This window comes from Vicugna pacos, chromosome 28 (assembly GCF_048564905.1).
Source record: "Vicugna pacos chromosome 28, VicPac4, whole genome shotgun sequence".
Taxonomy (NCBI): domain Eukaryota; kingdom Metazoa; phylum Chordata; class Mammalia; order Artiodactyla; family Camelidae; genus Vicugna; species Vicugna pacos.
Window position 1 is genome coordinate 5,120,518 of NC_133014.1, and position 15,147 is coordinate 5,135,664.

Below are 15,147 nucleotides of genomic sequence, written 5' to 3' on the forward strand. Positions count from 1 at the left end.
CTTGTAAAATTCAAGAATAACTTTTATTCTCCTAAGCTTTGATAACCAATAAAAGATATCCTGTTCCCCAGACTTAACACAGCCTGTGTAACATTTTGTTCATTTTTTCTTCCTGTTTAATAGCTGGCATATTTTCAGAGAACCATGTCCCCAAACCTGCTACTGGAAGTGAAACATTGGACAGAATGATGTTTTCAACTTTTCACATTTTAAGTCATTCTAAGATATACAAGAAGAAAGTAATTCCAAGGAATAAGAAAATATGATACAGCTCAGAGGAATCATCTCCTTGCATTACGCACAGAAAACATTTAAGTCATTCATTCATTCATTCATTCATTCATCTATTAAAACAATTATAATTGAGTGTCTACGGTGGACGAATCAGGGGCTTGGGCGTTTGGGAGCAATCTTTGCTAGATAGTTATCTTTGCTAGTTTGATAGTTAAGGACCTCATGTTGACGACTCTAGTCTTACACGGAGAGGGAGACACACAAAACCAGCTACAGAGTAGGCACAGGAGGAATGAGAGGGTCAAGGAAGGCTCTGTTGAGGGAGAACCCAGGACCCAAGTCTTACAAGACGTTGGAAGCATATATCTGAGCAAAGACCTAAGACCAGCAGTAAGAAAGGACCCGGTGTGAGTCTGGGCAGGTTCACGGCGCACTTGGGAAATGGAGAGAAAAATAAGCCACGTAGTAAACTAGGAAGAGAAAAAGATTCCTTAATATGATAAAAAAATATATATATATATATATCTGTTGGGAATCTATAGTGAGCATCTGACTCAGTAATGTAACACCAAAAGCGTTTCCACTAGAACCAGGAACAACGCAAGGGGACTCCCAGCCTGCCGTTCCACACGGTCTGCTTGTCCTGGTCAGTGAAACAGGGAGAGACAGAGGGAGAAACACAGGCACTGAAAATGAAGCGACAAGGTTTTTGCTGCTCATGGGTGACCCAGATTCTGTCCCGAAAAATCTACAACAATCTTTTTTCGTTTAAAAACTACGAGAAAGTTTAGTAAAGTGACTAGACATAAAACGAACATACACAAATCCATCCCCTATACTAATTAAAAAAAAAAAGAATAAATACCATACAAAATAGCAATGAAAAATATATGTAGAGAGAGAGAAAGAGAGAGAATACTTATAACACTAGAATATATGAGTATATTATATATATTATACTATATGAATACTAAATATATAATAAAGTAAAATTTATATAAAGTATGTATATATTTTTATACTATCTCTACGTATGTATATAATATATTATATTGTATAATCCTATCATGAAATACACAAAAAATCTTTACAAAGAGAACTATAAAACTTAATTAAAGGATATTAAAAAGACGAGTTTTAAAGACACGTACAGGTCCTGGATAGGATTCTTTATCAATATAATGATGATAATTTTATCTCAACGGATATGCAATAAATACAATTCCAGTAACATATTCCAAAGGATTTTTAATGGAATATGAACATTTAGAGGACAAGAAAATGTTCTAAATTAGGCCCCCACGGGGACTCCTGCAGGTCTCTGACCTGGATGCATTCCAGGATCTCACCCCTTCTCCCCATCTTGCTGCTGCCACCACAGTCTTGCCTGACGGCAGCCTTGGCCCCTAGGCGGCATTTCCTACTTGTACCCCTTCCTCTTACCTCTCTCTTCTCCCGGCTGCAGCCAGGGCATTCTGCTACAGATAAAACATATCAGGCGTCTGCACAAAACCTTCAGGTGGCTTCTGTTTCACTTGCAGGAGAGCCAGAGTCCCAACGTGATGCGGGACCCCAGACCCTCTCCCGCCGCACGGCTTGCCCGCCAGCCACATGGGCCACAAACACACTCCTTCAGACCTGTGCCTGTCCTCTGGTTTGCCTGGAATGTTCTAGCCTCAGCTAATCCCTTCATCTGCCCCCCACCCAGCCTTGACTCAAACGTCATCTTTTTTCATCTTGCCTGCCATGAGGTTCTGTTTGGTACCGAATCACCCCGTCCCCTCCCCACCCTCCCCACCCTCCCCGTGCCTGATCCCGGCCACTTGTACAGCATCTTGCACCTTCTAACACACTCTCGAATTTCCTTACTTATTATGTTTGCTGTCCAGGGGCTGCCCCCCTCCCCGGAGCGGAAGCTTTGCAGGCTTGGGTACATTTCTGTGTTGTGCTCACTCTTGGCTCCTAAGCACCCAGAGCGCTGTCTGGCCCACAGTGGAAGTCCCAGACATACTTCCTAAATGAACATCCTCAAAGCAGAATCTCCTGAGCGCTGGCTCATTAACTTAGAGAGATCAATTAATTGGCAAGGCCAGGATGTTGACCCAGGCCCCTGCCCTCCCCTCTACACTTTCTGCCTCCTAATATCAAGCGTGCAGGCACCCCTCCCACCATTTCAAATGATGTGCTGCTCAGCGGAGAGCCCACGTCAGAGAGCTGCTGGCAGGTCACCACACAACCAGCATTTAAGGAGCCCATTTACTGGGTGCGGGAGTAAGAGAAACGACAAGGATTAGTAAATTCAGTTCATAAGCTTCTTAGGTCATGCAGCTGAGTTTCCTTAAATAGGAATTCCTCTGCATGGGCCAGGTGACAACACTGGACTCTCCTGGGCACCTGCACAACCCAGTGATGTGAGGAAATACCATCTTCCCTTCTGTCCTCCCCTCTGCGACATGGCACCCTGGAAGAGGAGTTCGTCCCAGACATCTCGCTTCCTCCCAGCAAAGGAAGAGACCTCGCCGGGAGGCAGGGCTCCACTCACCAGGATGAAGACGGTGAAGAAGATGACCACAATGGCCGCCGTGATGAAAAGCTTTTTCCGGGGAAACACAGCAGCGGGCAGGAGAAACACCAGTGCGAAGCAGATGGCTCCACGCAGGCCGCCGTAGGCGATGATGAACTGGTCCTTGAAGGTCAAGGGGATCGTCCGGAACCAGTTGATGACCTGCGTCAGGACAAAGACACCTGAGAAGAAAAAACAACACCAGAGAAAACAGACGGTGTGAGGCCAGAACACAAACCCATGAAGAAGACACACTTCTGGGTTGTCAGTGACGGGGCCCCATCCTGCCATCTTCCCCGCGCGCCTTGGCCTCCGGGCATCACCAGGCTCCTAGGCCTTTGTTGTCTCCGGGCGGTGGGTGAGAATGTGGAGTCAGAGAAATCAAGACAGGTCAATTCAACTTAGAGGCATGAAAATACTCAGGGAAGAAAAGAGTGTGTCAGGAAGCAGGGAGAGGAGGAGGAAGAGGAGGCGAGGGAGGAAGGAGGTAAGAAAGATGGAGAAAGCCAGATACAGGAGAGAAGCGGCAATGGCAGCAGCAAAGGGCAGGGGACAAGCAGAAAGGGCCAGTCTCTGCGAGGAAGCACGTGCTCATTACCCAGCGCCCTCCAGATCAGGCAGAAGGCCAGGGTGAAGCAGACGAACGCCCAGTTCCACTCGTGGTTCTTGCCGACGGTGGACACGCCCATGAAGATGAAGATGAGCGTCTCGCTCACGCTGCTGAGCATCTTCATGAAGTACTTGATGGTCGTGTAGGATTTCTGGGACACGTTCTCTTCCACGTACTTGTTCATGGTCATCGCACAGGCTGTAATTCTGCAGGAAGAGATGTGGCTTCTATTTAAACAGGACAACGGTCCAAGTCGGAATAGACGGGGTCTGCACTCAGCCAGATGATGGCTCCACCCTCCGCCCATGACTACAGCAATCTCGACTAATTTTTTTTTTTTCTGGATGTGATTTGTATCCTTGAAAACCCTACTGTCTCAGGGGGTTTTCACCAATACCCAGGGCTTCGACCACCGGAATCTGCCCAGCTTTCTAGGCTGTGGACATCGGCACCATCAGCTACCCCGTCAGAATCACAAATAAAACAAGTCCATAATGAATTCAAAACCCACTATCTTCCTCTAAAACCAGCCCAACTTCTCTAATTCCTCTGGTGCCCCAAATGCGAAGCTATTGCCTAAAATGCTAAACTTGAATCTGTGGTCATGCTGGCCACCTCTCTGCACCTTCTTGGTGCCCCCTCACCATCTAATTGGTCATCTAAGTGGTTTTCCATCCCTCATCCTGAATCTCTTGGACCCACTTACTGCCTCTCATTTCTACTTCTCATTTATTCTCATTTCTACTTCTCGTTTCTACCTCATTTCTACTTCTCATTTCTACTTCTCTAAGGTATCCACTTCTGGGAAATTCAAAATGTATTAATAGGCTCTGAAAATTCCTAAAGGAAAGAAACTCTTCCATTTGTTTTCCCAGCACTTCCAAAACTCTGGGACCCCAGGGCTCTCCGCGTCCCTGCCCACGACACCTATTTTAATGTATTCCCAGGTTCTGAGGACTTGGATCTTTGGGAGTCACGGTGCAGCTGACTGCACCGTTGTTGGCATTCCCTGACCTTGTGTGGTGGCCGCCACCAAGTGCATGTCGCCCATAAGCCGGGCCAGAGCTGCTCACACGTGCTTGGTGACAGAAGCTGGGGGAGCACTGTCCCACGGGCCTGACGCAAAGCCTGGAACCTCCACCAGCACCAGTGGGCAAGAAGGACCGGGGACACCACCCCCGGCACCCATCTGAATGTCAACCACTGGTTGACTGCACGTCTGAATACCTCCATCTTTCATTTATTTCCTTAAAAGCAAGAGTTGCCTGATACAAAGTAACAAGGGTAAAAGCCAGACTGAATCAATGAGGAATCTGAATCATAATATGTTTTATAAAGAAAAGACTTATATACAGCAACACAAACGAATGAGCCTTTCTTAAATGTTGCCAATAGTTCAATTCAAAGAGTGAAAGTTTGTAACAGAAACAATCAAGGCTGTGAGTACTTCCTGAATTCTCTAATCCCATGGAAAATATACTTTAAAACAGTCTGACTGTAAAGCATGAAAGCTCACAGACAAACAGGGAGAATAATGAACACCAAAGGACTGCCCGCCCAGCTTTTTCCACTCACTTTTATTTTTAACAATAAAGCATCAAAAAAATAATAATAAAGCACCAGCTGCGGAGTTGAAACCCGTACCTTTCTCACACTAACCCTGTTTCCTTCTGTCCTTCCTGGATTCAGGTTTCTGCTGTTGTTTATTATTCAAAAAGTGATTTTTTTTTAGATGGAAAATTGCTTTGGGGGTCTGTGCTAGTGCGTTCCCTCTGAGATCGTGTTCGTGTCACTCACTGGGAAAAATACAAGCCACACGGGCAAAAAGTAATCTTAGTCCATTCAGTGAGTGATTTAGCAAAAATTTCTATCCAGAAATTATTGAAAAATACAACTCTGGTGAAGGAATAAAAAAAACACATGAATTTTACATGAATGCCTACAGGATCATTTTCCACTGCCTTGTATCCTTAACTTGACACCGGAGCCATGCGTATGTCTGCCAGACTCCTCCCTGTAACTCAACTCCGACCAGCACAGGTGAGACCCTAGAGGGGGAAGAGTGCCCCTTGGCAGGTACCAGAGGCCCCAGAGCTGGGTAGTGCCCCATCCAGGAAATATGGGTGTGCCTATGTCCTGGATGGGGACGTCCCGTCTGGTCTGTCACATACAGCTCAATGCACATGTCTTCTCAAGTAAAGACCAGGAGGTGTTTCATTGCAAAGAGGGTTCTTTTTCACCATAGGATGCTCTGACCTACATCAAACCACCTCACCCTCATAACATCCTACATACATAAAACTACAAGTGAGTTAGTCTCCCTTCAGTTAGCAGGGTACACACAACACAGTCTCCCTAGAATAGAGGCGAATAAAACCTTCCCCGCCCCTTCCTGGATCACCACCTACAGCTGATAGTCTGAATCATGGCCATAAATTTGAGTCTCCTTCATTTTTCTAAAAGGATTAGGAGAAACTTCTCAAGCTGGGGGACAGTGCAGGCTGGCTGGTGCCTGGCTGGCCTCAGCCACACTGGGTTTGGAGTACGTGGCCAGAAGTATCCTTGGGTAAGCGGTCATCTCGCAGCACATCACAGCAGCACGTACAGAGAGGGGAGATTTCTTTCTCCACCAAAGCGAGCACGTGAAGATTTCCTGCCTGAACCCCACAGCTCCTCATCCTCATTCTGAACATCACTGTGACAATACTCACACCAAAATAATAGCCTAAAAAGACTCGTTTTACATTTTAGAAAACTCTAGTTGAATTTCTCAACTCGCAAGCTCCTTCAAACATAAAACCACTGGCTTTTAGTATTCCCGGTACGACCTGACTTTTATTAGCTCATGTCATTGAATCATCTTTCTCCCCACTTTTCATGCAACTCTCTCTTTCACAATCTCCCGATATAGTTCAAAGGATTGTGACTAACAGTTGAATATCAACCAACATGTTCTTAGCATCTACTCTGGGGCAGAGTCTGTGCTGGCATCCAAGAAGATGTGAGCAAGTAAGAGGCGACTCCTACTTTCAAGAGTTCGTGGTCTTCTTTCTGCTCTTAGACCTGGTTCCACCGTGTGGGTGGGACCCCGTGGAAGTAAGGCACGGACCAAATTCACTGGTGCATTCCTCTGTGTTACTGCCTCGCCTCGTATTATGGTTTAACATAAATGTATGACCATTATCACCCACTTAGAGACAGAGAAGCCATGACTCAGGCAATTCAGTTTATAAATACAAGTGTGCTTTCATCTTTTTTTAAGAGTGGTCCATTCTCTAATTTCTATTCCCACGTTAGAAGACCTGTTCTGTAATCTGAACTGCTTGGAGTGAGAATTGGGCTGATAGAAAGAATGTTGCGAAATTCTTCTGTGCCCGTTTCATACCTGTGTCTGATCTTACCAAGTATGGATTCCATTGTGGGAAAACACAGCCCGAATAAGAGTTGCAGATTCTCAATAAAGACTTCGCCAAACATACAGGCAAACTCCACTCACCAGCACCAAGCACCAGCGAAGACAAAGAACCATTAAAAAGCTTTCTCTGAATTGAGCCAGGTCTTGTGGTGACTCAGGGTACACTGTATGTTCTCAGAATAAAGTACTCACTCATGTGAGGTAAATTAATTATTCCAGGGCATGAATTTACTACATAACAATTGCCTCCTCTAGGAAATCCAACAACCAAGAGAGAGTGAGTTTGACATATGAGAAAATGAAAAAAAAATTGTTTTCAGAGGAATATCCAAGCATTAAAAACTGAACAACCTCTCCTAAAATATCAAAAATGAAATAAGTTCAAACTCTTACAGACGCCTGATTAGTCATACAGCTCTGCGCATTTCATGGATTTTCCATATCTTTTTTTTCTCCTTTAGATGCTTTCAATGCCGTTCAGCTACTGTTTACAGCCTATTTCCTGGCACCTAAAGCAATCATGGCTTTGCGGAAAGAACACAGTCAAGACCTCAACTCATGGTCAAAAGTCACAAGGCATCGACTTTCAAAACACACGGCGTCCGCGGACTCTCGTCGGGGACTGCTGGCAGAGGCATGAGAGGCAGGGAGACTGGACCAAGATCTTGATGATGGAATGGAAGCCTTCCAGCTGGGGAGCCCCTGGTGTGCCCTGGGCGTGGGCTGCAGGCAGGGCCTGGGTGTGCGACACGGCCAGGTGGCAGCCCTGCGCCCAGGAACGCGCGGTGTTCTCAGGATTCCCGAGACAGGTGCTCCGGGAACGCCAGCGGGGGATGCTGTGTTCTGGAAGCTCTTACTGCTCCTCCCATGGTGTGTGAGCCACGTGACTATGAGAAATCGTGGGCAGAACACAAATGCCTGGACCCCATCTCAGACCTACAGAGTCAGAATCTCCAGCTGGAGCCAGGGATCCCGCACCCCTGACAACCTTTCCAGATGATTCCGGACTATATCAAAGTTTGAGGGGAGTAGAGGCAGACTGTTCAGAGGAGAAAGAATGAATGAGAAAAAGGACTGAATCATGGTCTTTTGGAATCATGGCATTAATTGTGTCACTTGAATCATGTTACTTAAAAATCTACTGGAGAGTGACAATGAGGGCGAATGTGAGACTCGAGGACTGCACTGGATTCAGTTATACTCTGCCACCTGTTTTCCCTTTCCTTCCTTTCCCTCATTTCTCATCACTTGCTTCTGGGCGTACGTTCCCACCTTCCCTCGCCTGGACCGACCCGGCACTTCCCCGACCCTCCTGCCCAGAAGTGGTTCCTCAGCTCCAGAGCGCCCAGGAGCCCAAGGCTGTGCCCTCCAGCTTCTACTGGAGTCTGTTAAATATTATCAGGTTTACGTGTGATGGGGTGAAAAGGTTTCAGAAGCACTCCAATCCTGGATTCACTAGAAAACAGAATAAAACAGATAAACAACCAGTTTCTAACGTAGAGCCCAGGGAACTCCAATCAATAACTTGTAGCAACCTACAATGAGAAAGACCATGACAACGAATGTCTGTATGTATATGTGCGACTGAACTGCTATGCTGTGCACCAGAAATTGGCACAACATTGTAAACTGACTAGACTTCAATTAAAAAAACAAAACAAAACAAAAAGCTGAGGGTGAGCACAATGGAACAACGCTAAGAGAGACAGAACACAAGCCATACGTGTAATTTTAAACTTCCTAGTAGTGATGGTTAAAAAATGTAAAAAGAAACTGGTGAAGTTAATTGTCATAATATCTTTATTTAACTCCACAGATCTAATACACTGTCGTTTCAACATGCACGCAATATAAAAAAATATTAGTGAGATACTCTGCCATCTCGTCCTACTAAGTCTTAAAAACCTGGTGTATAGTTTAAACTTGGAACACATCTCAGTTTAGACTGGCCACATCCGAAGTGCTGCAAAGCTACCTGTGGCTGATGGCCAGAGTCCTGGACAGCACCCAGGAAAAAGGGACAGCCTACTAGTTTCGCCTGTCCTTTGAAAAACCAAGCAAAGGCAGGAGTTCACCAGCTGAGTCTATTCAGTTAAACCTTTAAACCGTAAAAATAAACGAAAATAATTTCACGAATCATTTGCACAACTCTGGGCAAATACAGTATGATCTCACGTATGTGTGGAATCTAAAAATAGCAAAGTCATGGAAACAGGGAGTGGACTGGTGGTTGCCAGGGGTTTGGTGGGGGGGCTGGGGGGTGACGTAAGGGAAACAGGTGAACGTGATCACAATCTACAAACTTCCAGTTATAAGATGAGTAAGTTCTGGGACCTAACGGTCAGCACAGTGACTGGACGACTCTGGATGGGATGGTACATCCGATAGGACGGGCAATTAACAACACCGCACTGTACCCTAGAAAGGACTTTTTGGAAGTTCTCACCACACACACACAAAGGAGGGTAACACGTGAGGCGATGGAAGTGTTAGCTAACTTTACTGGGGTGAGCATTCTGCAATATACACACATTATCTAAGCATCATGTTTTACACTTTAAACTTCCACTATGATTGTGTCAATTACATCTCAAGAGAGCTAGGGCGAAAAAAAAAAGGTTTATAATTTCAAATTCCTTCCTGCCTTTTCTAGTGTTGCCCTGCACGCAAGGCAAAATTATACAAAAGAAAATAAAAGATGTGAGTCATCATAAAAAAATAATAATATGGTTTTGTTTCTTTTTTTTTTTTACTGTATTTCTGAATGTGTCCAGAAAATTAATAGAGGCATGATTTGTTTTTCTATTATTTAATAATTTCCTGCCTCATTTTATTCCCTTCCTCCCCACCCTGCACCCTGCTCCATTTAGTCGTTGTGGTCTATAAGATTTTAAAGAGGTCAGTTTGGGCCAGTTTGAGCTATCCGTGAAGGCATACACCAAAATCAAAAATAATGCTTTTGAGGAGGGAGGGTATAGCTTAGTGGTAAAGTGCGTGCCTAGCATGCACAAGGTCTTGGGTTCAATTCCTAGTGCCTCCGTTTGAAAAAAATAAACAAATAAATAAACCTAAATTTACCTCCCCCCCCCATTAAACTATTTTTTTAAAGAAACAAGGAAAAAATAAAGCTTTGTTTGCACAGGCAGTATCAGGCATAGTGAGATGGAAGTTTGTGTGATGGTCCCCCCTCTCCTTCCTTCTACTCTCCCTGCTGTTCTTCGTGACTCCGAGGGTTGATAGAAACACGATGCTGTATCTGTGAGGCCGAGAGCCTAGCGTGGCCGGGACCAACACAGCAGGACAACCAAGCCCCATTCCTCCTCCCCAACTATAGGAACTCCCGTCACAAACGCCACACGTTACTCTTGGGAAAAGGGACCCCTCACCGGGAGCAACTGAGAATTTTAAACCCGAAGGCTCCCTCTGAAGTGGTGGCCACGGGAGTGAAGCATCTGGGAAATTCCAAAGGAAGCCTGTATTAGAGGCTGGAGCTGGTACCTGCCTTAGAAATGGGTAGAAGCTTCGCTGGTTACACTTCGGACCTTTGCCATCATTGCTACTTTGTATAGCAAGGGCTTCTCTGTTTGTGTTCACCTCTGTTGTTAGATATAAGATTGCACCTTGAGTGTTTAAAGTAAGTTCCTGTCTGTTTCTATAATAAAAAATGTTAACATGTTACAAGCTCTAAAGCATCTTAGAGAAACACTGCTGAAGGAGGGAGGTGTGCACATAGACGTGTATGTAGGTGTTAGTGTTCTTGGGTAGACAAAGGGGACATTAGAAATTATCAGTGTTTTATCTCTGAGCATTTTTGAAACCATAAAACCCAAAACACAGAAGCCAAGACACCAATTTCTAAAATCAATGCTATGAACGCCTCCCCACCCGCCACCATAGTGCAGTGATACTTGAACGGGCCGATGCTACTGAGACGTGAAGGCTCTCGTTGAAAAGACTAGTAACTGTCCCTGAACTTTAGCTCCAGTGCTGTGCAAACACACTGAAATTCACACGCACACGCACACACCTTCCCTACTGTGACAGCTCACCCCAGCACAGAAATGAGCAGGGAAATACTAGAAAACAGGGAATCTCATCTACCCTCTTAGGGCTGGAAGCTAAAACTCTCCCGAACACACAGGAATTCATGAGCATAAATAATTCCTTAACAGTAAATTAGGAATGAAGTATTAGGAGAGGCCACAAAGGGGAAAGAAAATCGAAGAATGTCCAGAAGTCGGTTCTCCAAACAGCTTCCACGACAGAGGAGAGGACAGATGGAATGCACCAAACTCCAAGTTCATGACAAAAAACAAACAGCAGCAGTGGTAGGCTTTGGGGGTGCCAAGGTGCACGGCTTCCAGCATCGTTCCAAAGCCATGAAGATGCTGGAATCTTGCCCCGGGCTTTCCTACCTACAAGACTGACTACATTTTGAACCCAGGCCCACCTTCTGCACTACAGAAAGATGTATTGACAGACTTCTGTATTAACTCCCTGCTCATTAAATGATCTCATTCTAGGACAGGCTGACCAAGAGTCCACCCAAGACAAATTCAGACAGAGGTGCTTTAATCTTTCCCTCAGCTCCGGCTGCCTCACCCCAGCACAAGGCAAGCTCGGCAGTCACATCCCCTCCTCAGTCCCTTTCACTGTAACATCAGCTTTTCCCTGGGAAAAGCAGGTGTGATCGGCGTGACGTGGGACAGGAATTTCTACACTTGCTACAAGTTAAGTGCAGGAAAAATGACAAGTTCTATAAAAGAGGTGTCCATGGATGTGCAGTCTTAATTACATCATTACCCTGGATCCCCTGGACCGAAGTCCCCAGGTAGGGGCAGTAATTATGTGTACGTGGAGGTGCACACAACACACTCACCCAGGTGGGGTGTGCACACCTGTGATGGACCTCAGGCAGAAGCATCGCTCGTGTTCAGGTCCTGAACGGCATACTAACTGCCCCACATTAGAAAGCAGGGTGTGAATTCTGAGAACACACACACTCCGGGGTAAATCTGTCCCTTCCTTTGTCATCGCAGGATACTGGGGGTGCATGGTAAAATAGAAAACTGCTTAAATCTCCCGTAATACTTCATTTAACGGTTAACACTATTTTAGGGCACTGTGTGCCAGGACAATATTCATTTAAATGCAACAAAGGACTTTTCTGTGCACCAAGTTGTGAAACCAATGTTCACTTTGAAGGTGGGGAGAGACAGAGGTGGTGTTTTTCATACACCAACAGCACAGCAGAGAATCACTGTGTGGTTTACCAGGAACGTGTGGCCCTCCTTGTCCCAGATCCCCTAATTCCCAGAGCAAGTAAACCCCTGATCTCATCTTCACAGGAGGTCGGGGACGCGACACAGCAAAAGCCCATCCAAGCTCTGTGGACGCCGGGCCTCCTGGTTATTTCTAAGCAGAGACGCACCAGGACCCCACCCTCAACCAGCACATCAATGGTCCCCCCACACTCGGGACCCTCCCATCCCAGTTCCTGCCCTTGAGCTTCAGGCAAAACGACCAGTGTCTTTAGATAACTCTGTGGGTGTCCTGGAACTTCTGCAGAGGCACATGGTCAAAATACATCCAAGGTTATTCCAGCAGCCGTTGCTAGAGCGCCACTGGGAAACTTGACACAAAGTCCCGGCCCTGTAATCTCTGGGGAGACCTTGTAACCAGCTGATGAGACACTTTCAATGACACGAGTCAAAGAACACCGAGGACACCGGAAGTCACACACAAGACGATATAAAAAGCAACCAGGAGGATGCAGAAGCTTTCATCTGGGTCACCCTGGATTAATACCACGCTTTATTTAGGTTCCCTGGGATACAGAAAACCACACTGCCTTTTAATGCCCGGCTTTCATTGCCCTGGGTTCCACTCTCCTTGTGGGGGGTGCTCAGCTTCCTCCACCACCAGCCTCATTGGCTCCTGCTGCAGAAGTGCTGATGTGAGGTGCAACACAAAGCAGCCCTTAATCAAAGCATCACCTCTATCAGGGTGCAAGAGAAACTTCCAGAAGACCTCAGCCTTACGGTGACACCACCAAAACTCTCAATATGTACAGTGGGCTCCAGTGGAGAGCCCAGCATGAAATTAGCTGAAAATAAATATTTGCCAAAATAAAAACTTTCAAAGGCATTCCAGCTGTACACGAATGTTTGTCAAAATAAAAACTCTGAAAGGCATTCCATCACTAAGCATTTCTCACTGGCCCTATACGAGGTGTGACCATAATATAAAAGGCTGATATATGGAAGCTGGAAAAAATAAAAAAAGCCACACCCCACAAGTAGCCTCCTTCAAAGGGACCCTCCAAAGGTTACAAGCGGATCCAAACACTGCCGTTCCTCAGCTACTTGTCAGAACTTTTTTAGAGCATCCTTCCAAATCACATAGTGCCTGATACACTGTCTTTAAAAAAATAGATAATTTCTTGCCTTATAACCATACCTATTTATTTGTTTATTTATTTAATGGAGGTACCGGGGATTAAACCCAGGACCTCATGCATGCAAAACACACGCTCTACCACCGAGCTGCACCCTCTCCTCTTTAAGAAGCTGGCCTCAAATTACAGGATGACAGGCCTTCTTCACTGAATTTTGCTTTGAATGACGTAAAGCTCGTTCAGATTTCGAATCAAACCTACCACACCAAGGGGAGACTTCCCACTACCAACGCTGTTCAGACGGACTTACAGAAGCAATCCCCGAGCTGCGGACGCAGCCTGGGAGCCGCCGCCTCGGCAGAGGAAGCTGACGTGGACAAACCGAAGGGCATCAGACCCAGAACGCTCTTGCTGCCTGACCATCAACGCCAACACTTCATTGTCATGTTTCCTATGAGCCCCAAGAGGGACTTCCAAGCCGTTTTGCATTTCAGCACCGGCTGCATCACTTCAGTACAATTTGGCCGCAGCATCCTTTTATTTCTTTGAAACCAAGAGTAAGAAAATCCACTTTGAATTTTCCCTCAAAGAACTGAAGAACGCCTGCCCTGTCACATAACGCGCTGGGCCCCGGCGCCCCCGCCGGGCAGACGGGGCGGGTACTCACGCCATGATGCCCGACAGGTGGAACATCTCGGCCGTGATGTAGGACAGGTAGCTGTACAGGAAGACGAAGAGCGGCTCGATCACGCGCACGTTGTGCGTGAAGCGCGTGGTGAAGGCCGCTATGAAGCCCAGGAAGACGCCGATCAGCACGCCGCCGACCCCCACCGCGAAGAAGTTGGCGATGCCGGCGAACACGTCCACGGGCTCGATGGTCTTCATCTGGCAGAAGGACTTGAACAGGTTGTACAGGACCTGCGGGAGGGACAGCGCGCTCAGGGCCCCGCCGCCCGCACCGCCGCGCCCACGACGAGGCGCGGGGACCCTGCACGTGCCCACCTCCCGGCTCAGGGCGGCAGGGGACCGCCCTCCACAGCAGGCCCGGACAACCATAAATGAATAAATGAATGCCGAAAATAATGACTTACATATCTAAATAAATAAAATAATAAAGCAAACAATTGTATGTTTAAATAGTGACTTAAATATCTAAATAACAGTAATAAAACAAATATTTGTTTAAATATTCAAATTTTAATTAAAAAGTAGGAAAACAAACAAGTATTTATTTAACTAATTAAACAGTTAAATAAATAAAAATAAAAATTTTTGGATGATGATTTAAATATTTAAATAAATAAAATTAAAATGTTTAAATAGTTAAATATTTGAATAAATAAAATAATAAAACATGTTTGTTTAAATAAATGTTTAAATATTTAAATAAATAAAAGAATAAAACAAGTATTTGTTTAAATAATTGTTTAAATAAATAAAAAATAAAATTTTTGTTTAAATAATTATTTAAATATTTAAATAAATAAACTAATAAAACAAGTATTTAAATAGTTGAATATTTAAATAAATAAATAATAAAATAAAATATTTGCTTAAATAATTATTTAAATTTTTAAATAAATAAAATAATAAAATTAACCAATATTTAATTACTTAAATATTTAAATAAGTACTATAATAAAATAAACATTTGTTTAAATAATTGTTTAACTACTTAAATTAATAAAATTATAAAGTAAATCAATAATAAAATAAGATAAAATAAAAGAAAATATTGTATTAGTTCCCAGTGTACAGCGTGGATGGACTTGGAAGGCATTCTGCTAAGTGAAATAAGTCATCCAGAGAAAGACAAATACTGTAAGATGTCACTTACATGTGGAATCTAAAATATTACTACAAGTTAGTGGTTATAAGAGAAAAGAAACAGACTCACAGATGCAGAGGGAAGGGGGAGGGGAAAGATG

At 44.8% G+C, this 15,147-nt stretch overlaps 1 protein-coding gene across 1 annotated transcript in view; it reads right to left on the minus strand.

Annotated features, from left to right (window-relative positions):
- Positions 1 to 15,147, minus strand: part of SLC9A2 (solute carrier family 9 member A2) — a 55,301-nt gene that overhangs the window by 16,249 nt on the left and 23,905 nt on the right. Inside the window, exons 3-5 of the mRNA XM_072951233.1 lie at positions 13,887 to 14,137; positions 3,396 to 3,613; positions 2,777 to 2,979 (exon numbers count right to left, since the gene is read on the minus strand). Coding sequence (XP_072807334.1) covers positions 2,777 to 2,979; positions 3,396 to 3,613; positions 13,887 to 14,137 — 672 coding nt within the window. The remainder of the gene's footprint in view (positions 1 to 2,776; positions 2,980 to 3,395; positions 3,614 to 13,886; positions 14,138 to 15,147) is intronic.